The following is a 22,149-nucleotide window of genomic DNA, read 5'->3' on the forward strand; positions in this document are numbered from 1 at the left end:
TTCTGCTTTTCCATTGGACCATTCCAGCGACGTGGAGAGGGGGGATTTGCTGCATGGGTAACAGCCTATCCTCCATACCTTCTTTACCCAGGCTTCGCGCACTGGAGAGGACACTCCAACTTCGCCATACGGCGTCGGCACAACACGGGAAGCAGCAGTTTACCGGTTATAAGTCTTTGCTCGATTGGCGTAGAGCATGACGCCAGGGGCTGCTTCCGACGGTGGGAGAGATCATTGCATCTCATTGGGCAGCTACCGCCCGCCTTAAGCTGGGCAGTCCCCAGCCAGTAAGGTGTTGCCTCGCCACGGTCCGTTAACCTCATGGGGTGCGTGGGGTTTAGGGTGAAAACCGACAAGCGGATCGACAACTCTGCACCATGCAACAGAAAACAGAAAACTACTGCCCTAAAGCTGGGCACCTGGAACGTTAGGACAATGACACCTGGCTTCTCTGATGACCTGCAAGAAATAGACGACGCACGCAAAACAGCTGTCATCGACATGGAGCTGAGCAGACTGCAGATGGACATCGTCGCCCTTCAAGAGACTAGGCTGCCAGATTCCGGATCTGTCAAGGAGAGAAATTTCTCATTTTTCTGGCAGGGAAAACCACCAAACGAAACCAGGGAACATGGCGTTGGCTTTGCGGTCAGAAATACCCTGCTGAAATCCATCATCCCACCTACTGTGGGAAGTGAAAGAATTTTGTCCCTGCAGCTCCAGTCATCAGCAGGACCTATCACTCTCATCAGTGCTTATGCACCGACTCTGTCGTCTCCAGCAGAAGCCAAAGACAAATTCTATGATGACCTGGCCACCACTGTCAAGAAAATCCCTGTAAAAGAGCCATTGTTCATCCTCGGCGATTTCAATGCTAGAGTTGGTGCTGATAACAGTTCATGGCCCACTTGCTTAGGTCAGTTTGGCACTGGGAGGATGAACGAAAATGGCCAACGCCTGCTAGAGTTTTGCTGTCATCACGGTCTCTGTGTCAGCAACACATTCTTCAACACAAAGCCCCAACATAGAGTCTCTTGGAGACATCCAAGATCAAAGCACTGGCACCAGCTCGACCTGATCCTCACCAGACGCTCCAGCCTTCCCAGCATCAAGATCACACGCAGTTATCATGGTGCTGCCTGCGACACTGACCACTCCCTGGTGTGCAGCAGAGTGAAACTGCAAACAAAGCGACTGTATCACACGAAAAAGGAAGGAAGACCTCGCATTGATACCAGCAAGACCCGGGATCAGAGAAAAGTGGAGGAATTTGCACAAGCGCTTGAGGAATCTCTTCCAGGCCCGGCCGACGCAAACGCATCCAACAGATGGGAACATTTCAAGAATACCGTTTACAACACTGCCTTGTCCATATTCGGCAAGAAGACCAACAAGGCGGCAGACTGGTTTGAAGCCCACTCTGAGGAGTTGACACCAGTCATTGAGGAAAAGAGGAGAGCTCAAGCAGCATACAAGGTCTGTCCCAGTGAGCGCAACCTGCAGGTCCTCCGAACTGCTCGCAGCAAAGTCCAACAGACTGCCAGGAGATGTGCTAACGACTACTGGCTCCAGCTCTGTTCCGAGATACAGATAGCAGCTGACACGGGCAACATCAAGGGGATGTATGATGGTATCAAGCAGGCCCTAGGTCCAACACAGAAGAAAATTGCCCCTCTGAAGTCTGCCACAGGCGAGGTCATCCAGGATCGGGCGCAGCAGATGGAACGCTGGGTGCAGCACTACTCTGAGCTATATTCCAGAGAAAATGTAGTCACCGAAGAAGCACTGAACAACATTGAGTGCCTGCCTGTGCTGGAAGAGCTTGACAGTGAACCAACCCTAGAAGAACTTCACGTGGCCCTGGACTCCCTTGCCTTTGGCAAGGCACCTGGAAAAGACAGCATCCCTGCTGAAGTCCTAAAATGCTGCAAAGAGATCATCGTCACTGAGCTGCATGAAATCCTCTGTCTCTGCTGGAGAGAAGGTGGAGTACCTCAAGACATGAGGGATGCAAACATCATCACGCTGTACAAGAACAAAGGTGACAGGGGTGACTGCAACAACTACCGCGGCATCTCTCTCCTTAGCGTTGTAGGAAAGCTGTTTGCCCGAGTTGTACTAAAGAGGCTCCAGGTACTTGCAGAGAGCGTCTATCCAGAATCGCAGTGTGGATTCCGAGCCAACAGGTCCACCACTGATATGGTATTCTCCCTTAGACAACTGCAGGAGAAATGCAGGGAACAACGACAGCCACTCTTTATAGCCTTCATAGATCTCACAAAGGCTTTCGACCTGGTCAGCAGAGACGGCCTCTTCAAGATTCTCCCCAAGATTGGATGTCCACCCAGGCTCCTCAGCATCATCAGATCCTTCCACAAGGACATGAAGGGCACTGTTGTCTTCGATGGCTCCACATCAGACCCTTTTGACATCCGAAGCGGAGTGAAGCAGGGCTGTGTTCTTGCACCAACCTTGTTTGGGATTTTCTTCGCTGTCCTGCTGAAGCAGGCCTTTGGAACTGCAACAGAAGGCATCTATCTCCGGACCAGATCAGACGGAAAGCTCTTCAACCTCTCCAGACTGAGAGCAAAATCCAAAGTCCAGCTGAAATGTCTGCGTGACTTCCTCTTTGCCGACGATGCAGCTGTCACTACCCACTCTGCCAAAGATCTCCAGCAGCTCATGGATCGTTTTAGCAAGGCCTGCCAAGATTTTGGACTGACAATCAGCCTGAAGAAAACACAGGTCATGGTTCAGGATGTGGACTCACCTCCCTGCATTACAATCTCTGAGCATGAACTGGAGGTTGTCCATGACTTTGTGTACCTTGGCTCAACGATCTCCGACACTCATTCTCTCGATGCCGAGCTAAACAGGCGCATCGGTAAAGCAGCTACCACGTTTTCCAGACTCACAAAGAGAGTCTGGTCCAACAAGAAGCTGACGGAACATACCAAGATCCAGGTCTACAGAGCTTGCGTCCTGAGTACACTTCTGTACTGCAGCGAGTCATGGACTCTTCGCCCACAACAGGAGAGGAAACTGAGCGCTTTCCACATGCGCTGCCTCCGACGCATCCTCGGCATCACCTGGCAGGACAAAGTTCCAAACAACACAGTCCTGGAACGTGCTGGAATCCCTAGCATGTATTCACTGCTGAAACAGAGACGCCTGCGTTGGCTTGGTCATGTCGTGAGAATGGATGATGGCCGGATCCCAAAGGATCTCCTCTATGGAGAACTCGTGCAAGGAAAGCGCCCTACAGGTAGACCACAGCTGCGATACAAGGACATCTGCAAGAGGGATCTGAAGGCCTTAGGGATGGACCTCAACAAGTGGGAAACCCTGGCCTCTGAGCGGCCCGCTTGGAGGCAGGCTGTGCAGCATGGCCTTTCCCAGTTTGAAGAGACACTTTGCCAACAGTCTGAGGCTAAGAGGCAAAGAAGGAAGGCCCATAGCCAGGGAGACAGACCAGGGACAGACTGCACTTGCTCCCGGTGTGGAAGGGATTGTCACTCCCGGATTGGCCTTTTCAGCCACACTAGACGCTGTGCCAGAACCACCTTTCAGAGCGCGATACCATAGTCTTTCGAGACTGAAGGTTGCCAATACAAAGCTATGCCACTGCTTTCCAGAAGCTCAAGAGATGCCAAGTGTTCCATTAATGAGAGTTTCACAGTTTCAACTTACCAATTAACATTTTATTAAACGTTTTAAATTTATTAAAATACCAGCAGTAGGAAAGCGAATCCTTTGCTCTTTCATTGAACACTACAAGCAAAACAAACAGTTGAAGAGAGGGCCAGGGAAAGTGAACCAATGAGACAACTGTCCTTGGGGGAATCCACTCTTAAGGAAGTGGATGCGCTTCTTGTTGCGCTTCTTTTGCCTTTAATATCTACATCTCATTTCAGGGGTTTAGCATAAAACTAGAAGCCAGGAAATACCTGGAACAGGCCTCAGAGATATTTTGCTAGAACAGGTCTATTAAAAGCAAGCGTGAAGGGACCCCAAGGACCTCTCACTGATCACTTATTTGTTAACAGTATGTTTATTGCAATTTTAACCTTTATGTCAGCTGCCTTGAATCCATGGACATACAGTGGGATATAAATATTTTAAAATAAATAAATGAAAATCCCACAGCAAGCAGGCAGAGGGCTAATGCCATCAAACACTTGAACTGCAGGCAAACAACAACTCAGCAACAGTCGGCTTGCAGGCAATTCACCCAACAACCACTCATTTTATGTCAAGAGACCAGAATCGTCTATAGAAATTCCTTTTCACTGAACCCAGTTATAAATACATAAATGAAAGAGGAGTGGGAATGTGGCATCAGAAAACTGAATTATGCAACTGGAATAAGCTTAGGGATACTAACAGAAATAGATTTAGGACAACCTATAGGACAAATTTTCACTTCTTGCAGAATGCATTCGAGTGTGTGTGTGTGTGTGTGTGTGTGCGCGCGCGCGCATGTGTGACAAATTGGGCGTTTGGGATAGGAATTGCATTTGTCCTCAATTGCATCATTGTCCAGGAAACAACAATATCATGTTCTTATTTGTCAGCCATTTTTTAAACTATCAACCCATCACACAAACGGGATCCAAAACAATGAAACTCTCTGCAACTGGATCAAACAATCTGCATTGGATACCATCAAGTACAACTAACTCCATCAGTGCCAGACAACCAGGAACTGCCTCGTACACACAGTTTTATATCGATTTCTCCATAGTGTGCCAAAACAAATACCCAAATTCTTTCCTCCAGGGAGGTGTGCATTGGGCTCTAGAGCAAGGTTAGCTGTGGGGGAATGCTACAAAGAGCAGAGAAAGCTACGGAGAGCACAGAGACAGCATCCATGCATTAACCAGCTTCTTTTCCAACCATGAGGATTAGCAACTAACTTGCCTTTCATTTTATTACAGATTCCAAGGAAATCTGAGCTCTGCTGCAGCAGATTCCCATGCAGGAGTACAGAATATGAATTGCCTTGTTTTTGGATAAATATTGTGCTTCTTATTAATATTTTTGTTTTAAATCATTTGGAGCCCTTTGCAAGGTATATGCCAACCCCCCAAAGTAGATCTGCTCTTTGCCCTCCCCTGCAGCCCATCAGTTCTCACTGTCACACCAGTTTCCTTTCCAAGGCTTCAGAGCAACAAATATGCACTGATTTCACCCTCACAACAGCCCTGTGAGGCAGAAAGATGGTGGCTTGGCCAAGGCCATCCTAAGAGTTTAACGTGAAGATCTGAACTTGGAGTTCCCACAGCCCAACTCGCGGCCTGGCATCTCATTAACTATTGCACTTCAGGAATGTTTCCGTCCCCCAAACAGGAAAAATCAAAACAATCAAGTTGGTGGGTTTGTTGCTTGCTAGTCACAGGTGGCTGTCACTCTTCTGCAGATGCTCCACTGTGCAAAACCAGGCACTTGCTGTGGTCTTGATTTTTAACATGAGAATTCGTCCAGCCAATGAGAAACCACGATGGGAGGTGGGGATAGGAGCCAGCTTCTGCTGTGCTATAAAGGAACTCTTCTTCCCAATTTCCCTTGTGGAAGTACATATTGGGGGAAGCCTTCAAGATCTAGAGAAGATAAGCAAAGCATATGTGAGCATAACTTGCTACCAAAGAGCTCCAATGGTCCAAAATCCTTCACACACATTTTGTTAATCTCTCCTGGCAAACTATGTCTTCATCCTATCTAAACAAAACTATAGTTTTAGCATCTGAAAAATGCATAAATCACCTTTCCTAAGAAAGGGCAACAGTGCCAGCAGGACAATGACTAGGGCCAGCGTCAGGATTTGGGGGGCACTCACATAAGAGACCCTTTAGCCAACACAGGGTGGGAATATGGAGCATTCCAGTGTTTTTGCCCCGATGACTCAAGCAAGTAATCCAAGCTTTGGATGCCTACATAGGATCTTGGCATCTGTTTTCCCAATGGAAGGCACGAATAAGAGTGGTTAAGACTGTGAAAGCCCATGCGATGCCTTCTTTGAAGCCTTCTTCACTAGCCTTCTCAGACTTGGTCACTCTTGATTTTAAAACCACCCCACACTGTTACCCACTGGAGCTGGCCATGAGCATTCCAGTACCTGTGGATGACTTGGAAGCTTTAGCCAGTCAGTGGTGGCAGCAGAAAAAAAAATGGATGATGGAGAACGGAAGGAACAAACTGCATTTGTTGGGGAGAGAGCTTTGTCCTGCGTGTCAGATTTTTGAAAAGGAAAGAAGGGCATTCTTATTGCTCCCATCCCAACTGTATTTGCAGTAAATCCTACTTCCAGTTTGGATAGAGCTAGTCAATAGCAAAAGCTTGGGTGAATGAAGGGGGCCAGGATCATATTTAGCAAATTTTGCGGCACCTGAATTTGCTACTGGTTTGTTTTTGTGCCCACACGAAGATGCTGCTTAAGAGCTCTTTATAGCCTAAGGACTGGCACAGCTCAGAGAACAGAAGAACAGCCCCACTAGATCAGGCCATAGGCCCATCTAGTCCAGCTTCCTGTATCTCACAGCGGCCCACCAAATGCCCCAGGGAGCACAGCAGATAACAAGAGACCTGCATCCTGGTGCCCTCCCTTGCATCTGGCATTCTGACATAGCCCATTTCTAAAATCAGGAGGTTGCACATACACGTAATGGCTTGTAACCAGTAATGGATTTTTCCTCCAGAAATTTGTGCAATCCCCTTTTAAAGACATCCAGGCCAGATGCTGTCACCACATCCTGCGGCAAGGAGTTCCACAGACCGACCACATGCTGAGTAAAGAAATATTTTCTTTTGTCTGTTCTAACTCTCCCAACACTCAATTTTAGTGGATGTCCCCTGGTTCTGGTGTTATGTGAGAGTGTAAAGAGCATCTCTCTCTATCCACGTTATCCTTCCCATGCATAATTTTGTATGTCTCAAGCATGTCCCCCCTCAGGCATCTCTTTTCTAGGCTGAAGAGGCCCAAACACTGTAGCCTTTCCTCGTAAGGAAGGTGCCCCAGCCCAGTAATCTTCTTAGTCGCTCTCTTTTGCACCTTCTCCATTTCCACTATGTCCTTTTTGAGATGCGGCGACCAGAACTGGACACAATACTCCAGGTGTGGCCTTACCATCGATGTGTACAACGGCATTATAATATTAGCCGTTTTGTTCTCAATACCTTTTCTAATGATCCCAAGCATAGAATTGGCCTTCTTTACTGCTGCCACACATTGGGTCAACACTTTCATCGACCTGTCCACCACCACCCCAAGGTCTCTCTCCTGATCTGTCACAGACAGCTCAGAACCCATCAGCCTATATGTAAAGTTTTGGTTTTTTGCTCCAATGTGCATGACTTTACACTTACTGACATTGAAGCGCATCTGCCATTTTGCTGCCCATTCTGCCAGTTTGGATAGATCCTTCTGGAGCTCCTCACAATCACTTCTGGTCTTCACCACTCAGAAAAGTTTGGTGTCATCTGCAAACTTAGCCACCTCACTGCTCAAACCTGTCTCCAGGTCATTTATGAAGAGGTTGAAGAGCACCAGTCCCAGGACAGATCCTTGGGGCACACCGCTTTTCACCTCTCTCCATTGAATCATTTGGCTAAATTCTGGAGTGACCTTAGATTTCTGAATATCCACTGCTACTGCCACAGTCATTCTATTTATAATCTACATTTGCACAATTGTGGATTTTAATTGGAAGATCCCATCATCAGTGCTAGATAAAGCTGATTCTTTTTTTTTCTTTTTTAAAGCCTTCAGGCACAGCTGGTGCCAGCTTGCTGGGGGCCCTAGGACAAAGTCCTCCTATGGCATCCCTGCCCATTCCATAATGACACAGCAGGTGCAACTGCTGCCCCAAGCACTGTGGAGTCAATGTCTGGTGGGCTCTTTGGATGATGTGGGCATTTGGCCAGCCCCCGACCAATGGTGTTGACCAACCTAACACCATTCTCATCTTTGGGGAATGACTAGAGGATTTTGTAATTGTATAATTTTACTTTAAATAGGACAGCAGTTTTCAGCTGGTGTGCCATGAAAGGTTCACAGGGGTGCTGCTGGAGCTTGGAGCACAGCTGTTGAAAATCACTGAAAAACTCTTCTGGGTTCTGTGGCTCTGTTTCTAGGGCAAATATCTGTAGTAGCTAATTGTAGTCTCTCTTTCCCCACTATCTGTTACTACAAACAGAACTAGAATAGAATAGCTACTACAGAACATTGCCCTAGAAACAGAGCCACAGAATCTAGAAGTGTCTCTGGGAAGTCAAAAGTGACATCACAAAAGGCAAAGACCATAGAGGTCAGTGTGCCATGAGAAGAGATACATTGAAAATATCTGCAATGGGATGTTGTACTTCTATTCTATTAGCTGCCCAACTATTTGGGTAGCTTCTATATGGGTAATTGCTTCTACCCAAAAGTAGAAGAACAAAAAGGCAATGAAAGTTTACGGTACATAAATCAAATATATTGACCATGGGGGAGGGGAATACAGTTCAGTGACCGAGTACATGCTTTGCAAGCAGAAAATATCCAGTTAAAGGATCTTGGGAATGAGGGCTCCTGACCCCTTCATACATCAGGCCTTCAGCATTTTGCTCTATAGTAACTATCAAAATTGGAAGTAGGATTTATTGCAGAGATAGCAGGCTTGAGGTGGAAGCAATATGTCATTCTTTCCCTTTCAAAACTCTGACATGTGGGACAAAGATCTCTGGCCTCACTCTGGAGAGGTGGCTGCTATCAGACCAGACAGTATTGGGCTCAGTCCGGCTCAGTATAAAGACAGCTTCCTATATTTACATAACTTGTACTGATGCCCACTACAGGCCCTGGTGCCCACTACAGGCACGCATCAGATCGGGCTGCCAGACTGAAGCAGGAGAAAGTCTTGATTCGGTGAAAAACTTTTTGACTCAAAGTCAACTCCTGAGAACATTTCCAGTTCCCAAGGTTTATGAGTCATTATGTTTGTTTCCCAAATGTGGCAAGGCTACCCTTTGAAAGGCATTTCCTCATATTTTGCACAGCCTCGCTGACTTAAGTCTCTCTTAAGAGAAACAATAGTGGAAGCTTTTCCGCAGCCTAGAACACTCTTGAATGACAGGAAATAACTGGGTTCAACACACTAGCAAACTCCCAGGCATCCCACCCCAAACAAATCTCTTTCTTCATCAACAAGCTTACCTTCTCTAGACTAGTGGTGCTGTATTAAACTATAGCCATCGACAGTAGAGTATTCAGGGTCCACTGTAAAATACAGATCACAGTTAGAACTATAAAAGATGAAACAGGCACATACACTACAAACCTAACACTGCACAACCGTTCTGACTCCCCATACCACAAATCCTAGAAAATGTCACTCTGAGAAAGAGGATGGAGAGCTACTGGCCTCCAACAGAAAACTGTACTTGTTTTATTTGGGGTTCTTTGGGGAAAAACCATGAGAGGGGGGCCATTTCACACATTAAACAGCAACAAACCTGGGTCTATCACAAAAGCTCTGCTCACATATTCAACATCCATACACCAATATATGCATTCTGTACTCTTCAAGGGATCCAGTTCCCACACTGATCTTAGATCTTTTAAAAACATTTATCTTATTTATTTTTAAATAAGATCACTGATCTTATTTATATGAACCTGTGTACTGTTCTTATGTGTTATGTATGTATAAACAATGCATGTACGATACAAGATATGAATAGACCTAATGTACACTGTTAGCAGGGAGCTAGAAGTCAGTCTTGGATCTCTAACTGTATGTAACACATATTTTCACATGCCCATTTTTCACATTCACACTTAAACTTTATGGAATGAAATTAGATTTTGCGCAATCAACTTTTTTAAAAAAATGAAAAGTAGCTGTAGAACAGGGGTTGGAAAACTACAGCCCATGGGCCAAACCCAGATCACCATGAAAAGTCATCTGGCTCATGCAGAATGCGACTTAGGGCCCAATCCTATCCAATTCTCCAGGGCCAGTGCAACTGTATCAATGGGGTGTGCGCTGTATCCTGTGGTGGGGGGACAGTCACATAGGCCTCCTCAAGGTATGGGAGCATTTGTTCTCTTACCTCGGGGCTACATTGCGGCTGCACTGGAGCTGGAAAGTTGGATGGGATTGGGCCCTTAGGAGGCAATGCCTTCCGGCTTCCAACACAATGCCATGTGCCCGAGAATGGCACAGCCACTTGCCCAGGCTAACAGCAGCACAGAAACTGGGCAAGCCTGGGCAGGCAGCTCTTCCGTTCCCTGTCCAGTGTGTGGAAAGTTGGGCAGGAGGTTTTACCTCCCAAGCCAAGCTCCCCTCGCCTGCTCCTGGGAGCTTGGCAATCTGGAAGTTCGGCAATTACATGATTGCCAAACATCTGGCCCCTTTGCCCAAAAAGGTTGCCGATCCCTACTGCAGAAGTTTCCATGTTCAAGTGCAGATATAGACTTCCTAGCTGTCTGTTCAAGCAGTTTTTCTATCCACAGAATAAAAGATACGGTGTCGTAGTTTATCCCCATGGGCAGAAAAACAGCTTAAAAGGGCACTTTGGATGGGGAAAAGGGTGTGGTGGGGTAGGATGAAACAGCTCCTTCCCCTTTCTTCAGACTCACAGGTCTCACTTAAAGAGAGCCTGGAGATTGTTACATGCCTCTGTTGGGCAATGCCTAGTTTGGCTTTTAGGAGTAAATGTTTAAAGTTGTACTTCGAGAGTTGTTCAAGAGAAATTGGGACAGAAAAGTTTTAGGAAATGGTGTGACAGTGCCCTCACATTGACTTAAGACTGGTTTGGGCTTTTAGGAAATGTAATAATGAAACAAGCAAGAGTACATTCTCCAAGAGTATATTCAAGTTCTCCATCCCCAAATGTCATGCCACCCTCTTCCTTTTCAAAGCGACATCAATATTACTCCTTATTTGCTTCTCACTCTGGTGCATATATAAATATTACTGTTTAAAAAAATGATAGGAATCCGAAGAAACTGACATAAGCAAGCAACACTATGGGCCTAAATAGATGAGAGAGTGGAGATCTGTGACTGGATCTTCCATAAATTTATATCATTTCGTACCCATGTTCCACCTCTCTGAGTGGTGAGAAATTCCAGGAGCCTCAGGTTTCTTTTACCTTGCTAGCAAAATGTCAGAAAACTTAAGGGCTCACGAACAAGGCAAAGGGCAGGCAAGAGAGTCTCCATCACAAAAATGGCCTGGTGCCAGGAGATCCCTTCCCCAAACCCACCCATACAAATTCTCCCCAAGCTGTTTTACATTTAAAGAGACAGAGGCATCCAATCACAGATTTCTATCCCCTCATCCAGTTTATCCCCAAGTTGCAGATAGCAATGAATCTTAATCTGGAGAAAGGCTTCCAGTTGGGAAGGAAACTGCTCGATCACTTACATTGCCTGCTGGAAGGGATGGGTAATGGTGGCCTCCTGCAGATCAATAAGAACAATAGGACTCAGCAATTCTATTGTGCTTTAGAAGTTATGCCCATTTCTTACACGTAACTGAATGCATTTTCCCCACATTCACCATGACCTCCATTTTCCTCCCCTTTTCTATTGCCTCCACTATCTGGTATTTTTAGATTGTCAGCTCCTTGGGGCGAAGACCTGTGTTACCATTAGGACTGATTTTCTCCCACCAGCCCATTTTCCATTCTGAAAATGCAGGGAAAGGATTTTGGTGCTTTTCAAGGGCAAGCAAAATACAGCAACAATCCTCTTTTTTATGAGAATTCCTCCTGTGAACAATGCTGCATAATTCCCTCCTAACCAGGGAAAGAGGCATCTCTTGCAGAGGTGGCTCTCATTAGAAGGGGGAGGGCAAAAACCCTCCTCATCCCAGCATCCCAGTGGCTGTTTGCCAGTGTGCCTCATGTCTTTTCTTAAGACTATTGGCCCCTGCGGGAAAGGGAACATTTCTTGCATTTCTTTTGTGATGCAAGCCACTTTATGAGCTTGTTGTTGTTGATAAGTGGTCAATAAATATTAACAGCAAGAACAAAGTTGTTCCCAACGCCCATGAGAGGGCAGGGAGAAAGGAGAGCTACCTTAAAAGAGGAAGCTGTCAAGGAAGAGTAAGCCAGTTTCTCATCCCTTTGCAGCGCCTCCCTACTTCAGGCCAACAGCTCTCCGATATTATTTTCTCCAAATGGAGGATAGGGTGCGGGGTACTGAGATAGTGGCTTGCCTAGGACAGTACTCTCTCAGCAGTGATGGGACTCCAAACCCACGCAACACAAACGCAGGGACATTCTGCATGCAATACGGCAATCTGCATCTTCCCAGCAGAGGTCACTAGTCAGGCGCTGTATGGGAATGTTGAAACACTGGAGTGGTGGCAGTGGGGATGGAACTATTAGGGCCAATTGGGGATAAAAGGCGGGATAACATTTGAAATAATTGAAATGATGTTCGCAGGAGGGACTGACAGCAGGTAGCTTGCTTAATTCTACACTCACCAATTTTCACTTCCCCCCCCCAGCTTCCCTTTTGGTAAATGATCACTTACCTGACCTGAGCAAATACCCATCCTTTGCTCAACCCCCAGAAGGCACTCCACCTGCCAGTTCCAGAACTCATTCTCGACTGCACAGTTTGGCCCTGCAGCCGGCTGAGGCCTGCAGACACTTTCATGCCCCCACCTCTCCCATCTCATCTGAGCACTTCCTTTATTCTTACCGTCCCGGGGCTGGGGCTGGATTTCGTCCTTGAATGACAACATTCTTCTGCGAGTTATAATAGTTTTCATAGACCACTGGGGCTACGCAAAAAAGGGGAGGAAAATAGCTGATTTGTAAAGCTGAGCTGAAGCTAAAACACTTGCAAAAAGAAACGAAACCTCAGCTGCAAAATCATGTCGGAACCTAACAGGTTTTTGGCCATCTCAAGACCCCCGGCGAGTTGTCGAATACCGTTCAGCCATGTCCTGAAGTCACAACAGCCCCCTGCTTCCCGCAGTTGGCTGGCAGGGAGATAGAATGCTTGAGTGTCAGGACATGCTTGAGTGGCAACAGACAGCAGCAGGGAGAGAGGGAGAGAGTTAGGTATGCAGCTGCCATCTGCAGAAACAGCTTTGGCATGATTTCTGCTTGTCCCCAACAAGCTGCCAATTCTGGAGTTATAAAAGAATCCTCTGCTGAAGTAAGGGGCATACTTTGATTGGCAGCTTGTGATCTGAAAATTCAGTGCAAACCTACAGCCCCTCTAAAAGAAGCAATGCGCTTCAACAGACTCCTCTGTCGTTTTTTCTTACGATGTCTGCTCATGCTTCCTCCTTCTCCTTCTCTCACAGGCACGCACCTGAGCCAGGGACGGATCTGGCTGTCCACACTGAAGAACCTTCACAGCACTGAAGAAGAGCGTGCCACAAGTCCTCCTACTTCCTCAGTGGGTGCCCAGTACAAAAACACTCCTCTCTTTCAACCTTGGGAAGGAGGACCAAGAGGGGCACATCCCCATCAATTCTTATGGGTCCTTGCCAGCCATCCAGCCCTCCTCCCAGCATTCAAGAGGAGTTTGCTCACAAGATGGCTGGGGCCACCAAAATTCAAGATGGTAGCCAGATGTAGCCAGAGATCCACCTCCTGGCCATTTCTGTTTTCAATTAATGCTTGGAAATAGTACACCATTCTAACATTGTCTTGGGCTACCATAATTTAATTTTGTCATTATAAATTTGGGTCTTTTTAAAATTTATGTATAGTATATGCATTCAACAATACAAGGAAATATTCCATTATTTGATAACATTGGACCATTATTTGAGTGTTAGTTATCCGAAGCTGCTTTGCCAGTCAATCAAAGAACCACCTCTAGAGGATATCTCCAAACTGTGCAGAGATGATGCACATCTGACTGCAGAACAGATGGGGAGGGGGGGAGACAAACAGCAATAGGTCTGTGTCTTTAAATATCAATCTGATTCATTCTTGTGCTATAGGGGATCAGGAATGCGGCTTGAGAGCACAGAAGGGTGCAGGGGGGTGGGTACTGAAATCTTTCTCCAAATCACTCTTATCCCACTAATCAGTACCTCCAGTTGCTTTTTTCCCAACCAGCTTGGGAAAGCTTGAATACTGAAAGCAAGACTGGATAAGAGGAAAGCACCTGAAGAGAGAGGCTGTGGATACAAAAGGCATTGGCTGGGGGTGGGGGGAGCCTCTAGACCCTTTTGTTCATACCCCCCACCACTCACATAACTAGGGCAGACCCATGTTTAAAAGATATGAGCCTGCCACTATCACAGGCAATTTGGGCCTCAGACAGTCAACAACAGTCCACTTACTTGGGGGGACGGCGCCTGTTTTTCGGACATTTACAAAACACTCAATGTCCTTCTCGATACTGCACAGTTCTAGACTCTTGCGGATTTCCTCATAGTTCTAGAAAGCACAAGAGGAAGACAACTTTTCAGAAAAAGGCAAGGTAAAGGAGAGTGCTCCATTCCCTCAAAACAGAGGCGCCACAAGGCCAAGAGGGCAGGGAAAGAGAACCCTCCTCAGATCACCAGAAGTTTCACTTTGGTTTTATTTCTTATAGTGACTAGAAAGTAGCCCCCTAAGAACATAATAAAGCCCTGCTGGTTCAGACTAAAGGTCCATCTAGTCCAGCTTCCCCTGTCCCTGCAGTGACCAACCAGATGCCTCTGAAAAGGCACAAGCCCTCTCCCGCTGTTACTCCCCAGCAACTGGTGTTTAGCGGTAGATTGCCTCTAAACATGGAGGTTCCCATAGTCAATAGTGATTGACTAGCAGTTTCTTAGCTAAATCATCTACTGCAGTGGGACATGGAATTTGCAGGCAGAAAATATTATCTGGGGCCAGAACAGTTTAGCTCCATTTTCCTTCCTGCTTTTGAAACTCAGGCTTGCTTCAAATGGAGGAGGAGATCATCCCAATGCGCAAGAATGGACTGTGCCTCTTCAGACTGCTGGTGGAGCAAAATACTCCATGAGGGAAAGAAACCAAACAACTCCCTGCAAGAAGAAAACTAGCACAGCAAGGAGCGAGGGCAGGCCCTTTTTGCCTGAGGTCAAAGGGTTTCATTTGCAGGGAGTTTTTTATTTCTGCTGGTGGAGCAAAATACTCAGTGAGGGAAAGAAACCAAACAACTCCCTGCAAGAAGAAAACTAGCACAGCAAGGAGCGAGGGCAGGCCCTTTTTGCCTGAGGTCAAAGGGTTTCATTTGCAGGGAGTTTTTTATTTGAAGGGGAGTTCAAAAAATGTGATATCCATTCCTGCTATCTGAAATGGGACCATCCTCTCTACCTTCTCAGGATTCCTCCAGCCCTTTGCAATATGCACAGATCAGGCATCATTTTACACTGAACCTCTTTGAGTCTACTTCACCCAACCTCTGGCCTATCTATTAGGAAGCATTTTCCATCCCATTTCGTGTTGCCCTATGCAACAAGACTCTCAGTATCTTTTAATATGCCTGAAAAACCATGCAGAAATTTATCAGGCTGCTATTAAAGGCACAGAAGGACAGACTGTGGAAAAAGTAAGGAGGAGATGACTGTACCTCAAACAGATAGCAAAAGGCTTGGAGAACAGCAAGGAGTGGCCTTCCTTACCTCATCGTTCTTGACACACTCCTGAGAGAGCTGATTGACGTGAAGCCACAGAGCATTCCGGAAGTAGTTGATCCGTTCACATTCTTGGCTCTCAAAGAACTGCAGGGGTGTAAGTGACAGCGAGCATTAAGGCTGGAGAACAAGTTTTAATTGGGAATTGCTTCATGAAGACAACATTGTAGGCCTGACTTTTAAGATAAACCCAAATTGCACAAGCAATTGGAGAGTGGAGACTTGTGTTGGTCATCACACACCTGCCACAGAATCCCCATGCACAACTATGCCCCACATAGTGCTCCCAGTTCACCTGTACAGTGGTCCAGTAACTCCAGTCACAGTTGCCAACCAGTTGGTCTTTTTCTGGGAAAATCATGTTCTGATAGATAACCAGGTTTGGGGGCTGAAGACACAGGACATTTCTGACTTTGTACTGGCTCAGAAATGTCCACACTCCGTTAACAAGAAAATTTAAACTCTTCTGCTTTGACCCATGTAGAAACAAATACAGGTGAGTGTTGCTTAATGATGGGGATGCATTCTTCGAACCCTACTGTTAAGCAGTTCCATCATTACATGAACCTGGGGCCGGGATGCCTCATTAGGAAGCCTGGGATACAATGGACCCACAACCCACTCTAATGGCCTCTGCCAGAGCCAGAAAGTTATGTTTCCACCTATTAGCAACCTGGTTGCTACATTTTGTCCCAAATGAAGTTTCTGAGAAGCCTTCCTCACATACAATATGTAGCAGAATTCTGGCCCTCCTTCAGGGTGCTTTTAAAGTAACTTTACCCATTTGAGGAAGCTATTAACAATTATTGTGCTACACCAAGATACAGTTGAGTCCAAGTACAGACCAAAAAGCCATCTGAAGCCTGTGTGCAAAGGACAGGGGTGTGTGTGTGTGTGTGTGTGTGTGTGTGTGTGTGTGGTGGCATTCCCCACAGAGCCATTTTAGCATGTTAAGTTGCTGCCAATTCTCCTGGATTTATTTCTAATTAAATTTTTGGAATGTGAATACGGAAGACTGTGAAACACCATTCCTTCTTAGCCTGACCAACTGGTCCAGCATTCCATCCCCTGAGGAAGGGCAACTGAATCATCAGTGCTTACCTCACAAGCTTTGACATGCTCATTCTGCCATTCTTCTCTAATTTTCTCGAGAGTGCCAACGTTCGCCTGATACACCCTGTCTGCAATTAGTTCAAAGAGCAAGTCAGTCACATTTCAAGGTGGTGGTCCTCTGTTCTCCGCACACTCCGTTTGGAACAAATTCCAGACCACATGGCTTTGGAACCAGGGTTGGGTTTACCATTAGGCAAAGTGGCGAGGTCACCTCAAGCAACAGACATGAGTTCCACGAAAGGACAGCTGTCATTTTTTTAATATTGCCACTGGGGGCACCATTTGGAATCTCTGCCTAGCGTGCCAGAACATCTTGGCCCGCCTCTGCTCAGAGTATTGAAGGAATGGGTGCTAACTTCTTATACATTTATGTTGCATGATGCCCTTTCAATGCACATCACAACATAAACAGAAAATTGGTCTCTGCCCAGAAGAAGTTACAGTCTTAATGTAATCAATATTGTCAACAGCAGTACTAATGCTCCCCAGATGGAGAAAGGAAGACAACAGAGGAAGTGGGAGAGTTAAGGATAACCAATCTCTGGCACATCAGACATCTGGAGCCTCTGCCCCTTTTCCACCACCACCCTTCCAATCCACCACTTTTTGTTTCTCTTGGTGGCTACTGAACATGACCCTGTGTTTGTTTATTTAAGGAATTTATATCCCACCTTTCCACCCTGCTTAGGGGGCCTCAAGACGTCTTACAAAATAATTCAGTGCCACCCCCCACGGCTACACCACTGCTGCCATTAAAGGGCCCAGTTCAGATGGCCTGTTCAACGGCTGGCAGGGATCCACTCACCTGAATCCTCCAGGGCTGTCTTTGTCTGAGCCAACTTTACAAACAGCTGGACATGGGGACAAAAAAAGAGAATAAATGAATAAACAGCTCTCTGAAGCTGGGCTGAGCGGGGGGGGGGTTGCATTGGTCAACAGCGGGGAAGGAGCAAAGAAGATCCATTTCAGCCACTCCAGTCTGTACTTCTGCAGAAACAAGAATACCTAGTAGTAGGAAATTCATAAAGCGTATAGAATTGGAGACTGCTTTAGGGGTTACCAAATTCTGTCCTAGACACAAAATTCTAACCCTAAAAGAAGTAGGGTGGCCAAGTCTCCACAACTTCAGGTTGAAACCAAATGACAGAACATTGCGAGAAAAGCAGAATCAAGAAATGCACTTGAACTCAGAATCTTCTCTAACAAAAAGCAGCTGTGGGGAGGTGATGGGGAGAACCTGACCCCTTTGGAGACAATTCTTTTCCCCTACCTACACCATCTACCAGTTGAAATTTGCCCCTCCCCAAAGTTGCTATTGTAACCCTGAGGAGAGAAGCCCAGAACAGAAAAGGAGGTGCCTTGAAGATCGAAGTCTGGTCTTGGAAAGACCCAGAGTGTGTCATTGAATAAAAGGTGAGCAACTTCCCTAAGCAGAAGAGTGAACTAAATGAGTACTCCAGAAGAACTGATTGGAATTCTCTCAGGTACAAATGAGGTTGGCCTGAGTTGCCCTGAGAAAAAAATGCAAATAATGGTCGAACAATAGAACCACTAAGAAAATGGCCTTTTGTTATCGTAAAACCTGGCAGGGGAAAATGCTCTGCTCTGTAGATTAGGCACATGGAAAAAACCAAACACAGTTGATACTTTCAACATGATACTGAGAACAAAGAGTACTTGATTAAGGGCAAACTGCATCTAAAATATGAAACTTATTCATTGTATTATATTGTATTTATATGTATTCAGAGATGTTTGCACTTTTGCCCTGATTTTTCTTTTCCTATAAAAACCTTTTTTTTCACAAGTTTATAGGGTTTTGTTTTTTTTAAATCAATAATCTGTTTTCTAAAAGGTCTTCCTCCATCTTCACCAGTCAGTCTTGAGCAAGTCAAACAAGTGCAGTAGTATGAACTGGATTCCTTTAACTTAGTGGGAGTGGCTCAAATTAAGGAACTTCTAAAGCAGATCTGTGCAGGGTTGTTCAGGGCTGAATCTCACTGTATTCAGTGGGGTTTGTTTTCTAGGAAGTGCATTTGGGAACTGCAGCCTGAAGAGGATCTAGCAGGGCAGGAGGCATTTACATGGGAATTTTCAAAATAGTATTAGAGAGCCCCCCCACAGCTGTAAATCCTGTATCTGTGGATTCCGTTATCAGCAGATCAGGTCTGGGCCCTCCCACACGTGCACCCTCTGGAGGTGAGGAGAGCCTGTGGAGGGGCTTCTGAGCTCAGCAGAGGCCAAAAATGTCCATTCCTGGTCTCTACCAGGCTCAGACCAAGCTATAGAGCTCAGAACACATGACTTCCGGTGTCACTGAAAAACCGGAAGCGACTTTTTAATGCCTTATAAGACATTAGGAGGCATGGGGAAGCCCCTGGAGGGAGATCTGAGAATTTAAATTTGTTGAGGGTGAGGAGAGTTCTGGGTTAGAGATCCCTGGAGGAAATTACTGTTAAATCGGTTTAAGTCCATAGTGCAGGTATTTCCATAGAGATGCCTCTGGAAAAAAGTCTTGCAAAATCACAACACGCATGTTGGGGGTTAGTATGTCTATAAAGAACGACAGTCATCCTTGTGGTGCATCACTCTCTCTTCACTGTTCTCCATAAGCCCTCTTCTTTACTTGCACCTCTTACCTTTTCCTGTTGCTTCTGTGTGACCAGGTTGGCACTCCGGTGCACTGCCTGCTCCGCTTCGTCTTTGTCTCTGCACCGCTGCTCATACAGCCGCTTTGCCTAGAAAAGTCATGAGACGAAACAGGCCACAATCAACAGGTTCCAAATCACTTCCCCCCAGATCACACCAAACCATCACCCTGTGTGGCCAAAGGTGACCAGGAAGAGGCCCTTCAGCCAGGCAGAAACCCCACCCACTAAGAACACAGAGACAATGTTGGCCAGCATCACTGATAAGCCATTGTGCAAGTTGCAGACCACTTAGCTCAGCCATGAAGTGGGCCCATCCCCACAGCAACCCAATGATTTTGCGAGAAGCCATGTGGTCCCTATACACATTTGCCCTACTCTCTTTGAAAGCTGAGGTTAGGAAGCCAAGAAGTCAGCCTAAGGCCCTGATCCCAGAGAGAAGGTCTAGCCGTAGGATAGGAGAAGGCTGCATGAGGACCACTGGGTACTATGTAACCCTCTCCCCATCCATTCTGAGACCATGGGGGGAGGGGCCATGAGACGTGAACAAACAAGAGGAGTGGAAGGGGCTGGGGGAGGAGCAGCAAACCTCAGAGATCACACAGGAGGGTCACACCAGATTCTCCTGCATCTATAAAATGGGAGAAAGACTGGCACATTTTCTATTCTGAGCGCTGTTGACAAATGCCAACACAAAGAGTGAGCATTCTAGTTCAAAGGAATACAAGAGGCACAACAATGTTGAAAACTTAAAAACAGTTATTAAAGAGGTAATTTTTAATTTCTCCCCCTTAGGATGAAAAGCCGGGATAAAAATATGGCAAATAAACAAAAACAAAAAAACAAACCAATTTGACATCTGTACCACTAAGTTCTATGAAAGTTTAAGAACCACTATGAGTAATAGTCAGCCTTCTATGCAACAAGAGTCACTCTTTCAAGCTGACTTTATTGGGGGGGGGGGGGAATAATCCCATTTCAGTCTTTACTCTTCCTTTTTACTGACTGTTTCAGGTAGAAAATAGGGGAGGAAGGTAAGGACTGAAGCTTGGCAGATAGAAGAGGCACCTTTCTTTTCCTGGCACACTTAAGAGAAATTGGGGAACAGCAAACCAATTATAGGAGGGTCTCACCTGTCTCTAGCCACCCAGGAATGTCACTGCAGGATATCCAAATCCTCTTTTTTCCCCCTAAGTGTTTTCTGTTGCTGGATGAACATGAATCTGTCTATATCCTATGGATTGCTAAGACACCCAGATATCAAGATAAGGTGATGACCATGAAACAAAAGTCATGAGAAGCAGATGAGAGCGGTAACTCACTTCCAGGGTTTTCTTGTACTGCAAATTCCGGTTTTTATGAATTGCATCCATTATAAGTTCAATCTGGGGAAAGAACACCAAGGTTGTTAGTGGTCTGTTTTGCACTGCAAAAAATAGAAAATAGAAAAGGAACCACCAAGATATCATAATGGAAAGGATTTAAACTGTCATGTTCTCCTTTTAAAAATACATGGCCACATCTCAAAAACTTCCCTCTCACATGGAACAAGATATGCAAATATGGTGGCTGCCATAAACCCCATCTTGCAAAATACAATAGCCACAGACTTCCTCCTAAAAATGATCCTCCTCAGTCAGGATCTATAGTATTCTGCAATCCATACAGATTCCAATATCTGACAGGGAGTCTGAATTCCACAAAGGTGGGGCATATCTTTAAAAGGATTAGATATTCCCTTACTTTAAGGAGGCCTCCATGACTCCCCCCCCCCCCAACAGCAGGATGCAACACACACCCTATTAGCATGGCTGCATCAGCATTGGGAAGTTGGATAGAACTGAGCCCTGACTATGTGTTTCATGGGGAGAGGAAAATCCCCTGCAGCTCTGAGCTTGAAAGCTGACATTAAGATTAACAGTTTTCCCTTCAAAGTTTTGAAATGCAACACACGAATCACTCCAAACAAGGAAGTTCTATCTGGTTGCATAGATTTTGTTCTCTCACATTATTACAGCATTTAGGAATAAACTTTGGACTTGAGCAAAGGGTTCATGGGATAGGCAGGTATAAAAGGAATGAGGAACTTCAAACATGCAACCCAAACATTCTGTACTATCAAACTTGAGGACAGCAGCAAATGCACTCATTTTTAAGAAAAAAGGGGAGATGATGGGGCTGGAGTAGCAGAGGCAGATTCCAGATCACAAGAAGTAATCATTCCACTCTATATTACACTAATCAGACCTCACAAAGAACACTGCGTCCATTTTGGGACACCATGGTTTAAATACATTGAAGGAAAGGTTCAAAGAGCTTGGTATGTTTCACCTGGAGGCAAGAAGACTAAGAAGTGATAGAACAGACATCTTTAAATATCTGATGGGCTGTCACACCGAAGGGAAGGACTTACTCTCTGTGGCTTCTGAGGGCAGGACTAGAACCAATGGGCTGAAATTACAGGGAAGTACATGTAGACTAGACTGGAGGAAGAATTTCTTAACCATAAGAAACAGACTGCCACAGACTGCATCGTACAGTTGTGGGCTTTCCCTAGTTGGAAGTTTTCAAGCAGAGACTGAATAGCCATTTGTCAGGGAGGCTGAAGTTGCCTGCAGTTAAGCAGGCAGCTGAACTATATGTCCTTTAAAGTCCCTTCCAACGCTAATATTCTATAACTCCATAAAAAGTCCTTTAGTGCTGATGAACACAACTAGCAAAATGGAAATGTTATACGAGTGATAGAGAAGTGGATGTGCATGCGTGTCCACACCAGATGCTCATTA

At 45.8% G+C, this 22,149-nt stretch overlaps 1 protein-coding gene across 2 annotated transcripts in view; it reads right to left on the reverse strand.

Annotated features, from left to right (window-relative positions):
- Nucleotides 1-3,735: 3,735 nt before the first annotated feature.
- Nucleotides 3,736-22,149, reverse strand: part of PSTPIP2 (proline-serine-threonine phosphatase interacting protein 2) — a 41,688-nt gene continuing 23,274 nt past the window's right edge. Inside the window, exons 6-15 of one of the 2 annotated variants that reach the window (XM_066615721.1) lie at nt 20,686-20,748; nt 19,355-19,453; nt 17,521-17,566; nt 16,704-16,783; nt 15,591-15,689; nt 14,301-14,397; nt 12,695-12,776; nt 11,409-11,443; nt 9,191-9,253; nt 3,736-5,600 (exon numbers count right to left, since the gene is read on the reverse strand). In XM_066615721.1, coding sequence (XP_066471818.1) covers nt 9,201-9,253; nt 11,409-11,443; nt 12,695-12,776; nt 14,301-14,397; nt 15,591-15,689; nt 16,704-16,783; nt 17,521-17,566; nt 19,355-19,453; nt 20,686-20,748 — 654 coding nt within the window. In that variant the 3' untranslated portion in view covers nt 3,736-5,600; nt 9,191-9,200. The remainder of the gene's footprint in view (nt 5,601-9,190; nt 9,254-11,408; nt 11,444-12,694; nt 12,777-14,300; nt 14,398-15,590; nt 15,690-16,703; nt 16,784-17,520; nt 17,567-19,354; nt 19,454-20,685; nt 20,749-22,149) is intronic. The other variant, XR_010793812.1, reaches the window with a different exon arrangement.

The sequence above is a fragment of the Tiliqua scincoides genome, chromosome 2, assembly GCF_035046505.1.
Source record: "Tiliqua scincoides isolate rTilSci1 chromosome 2, rTilSci1.hap2, whole genome shotgun sequence".
In the NCBI taxonomy this organism is placed as follows: domain Eukaryota; kingdom Metazoa; phylum Chordata; class Lepidosauria; order Squamata; family Scincidae; genus Tiliqua; species Tiliqua scincoides.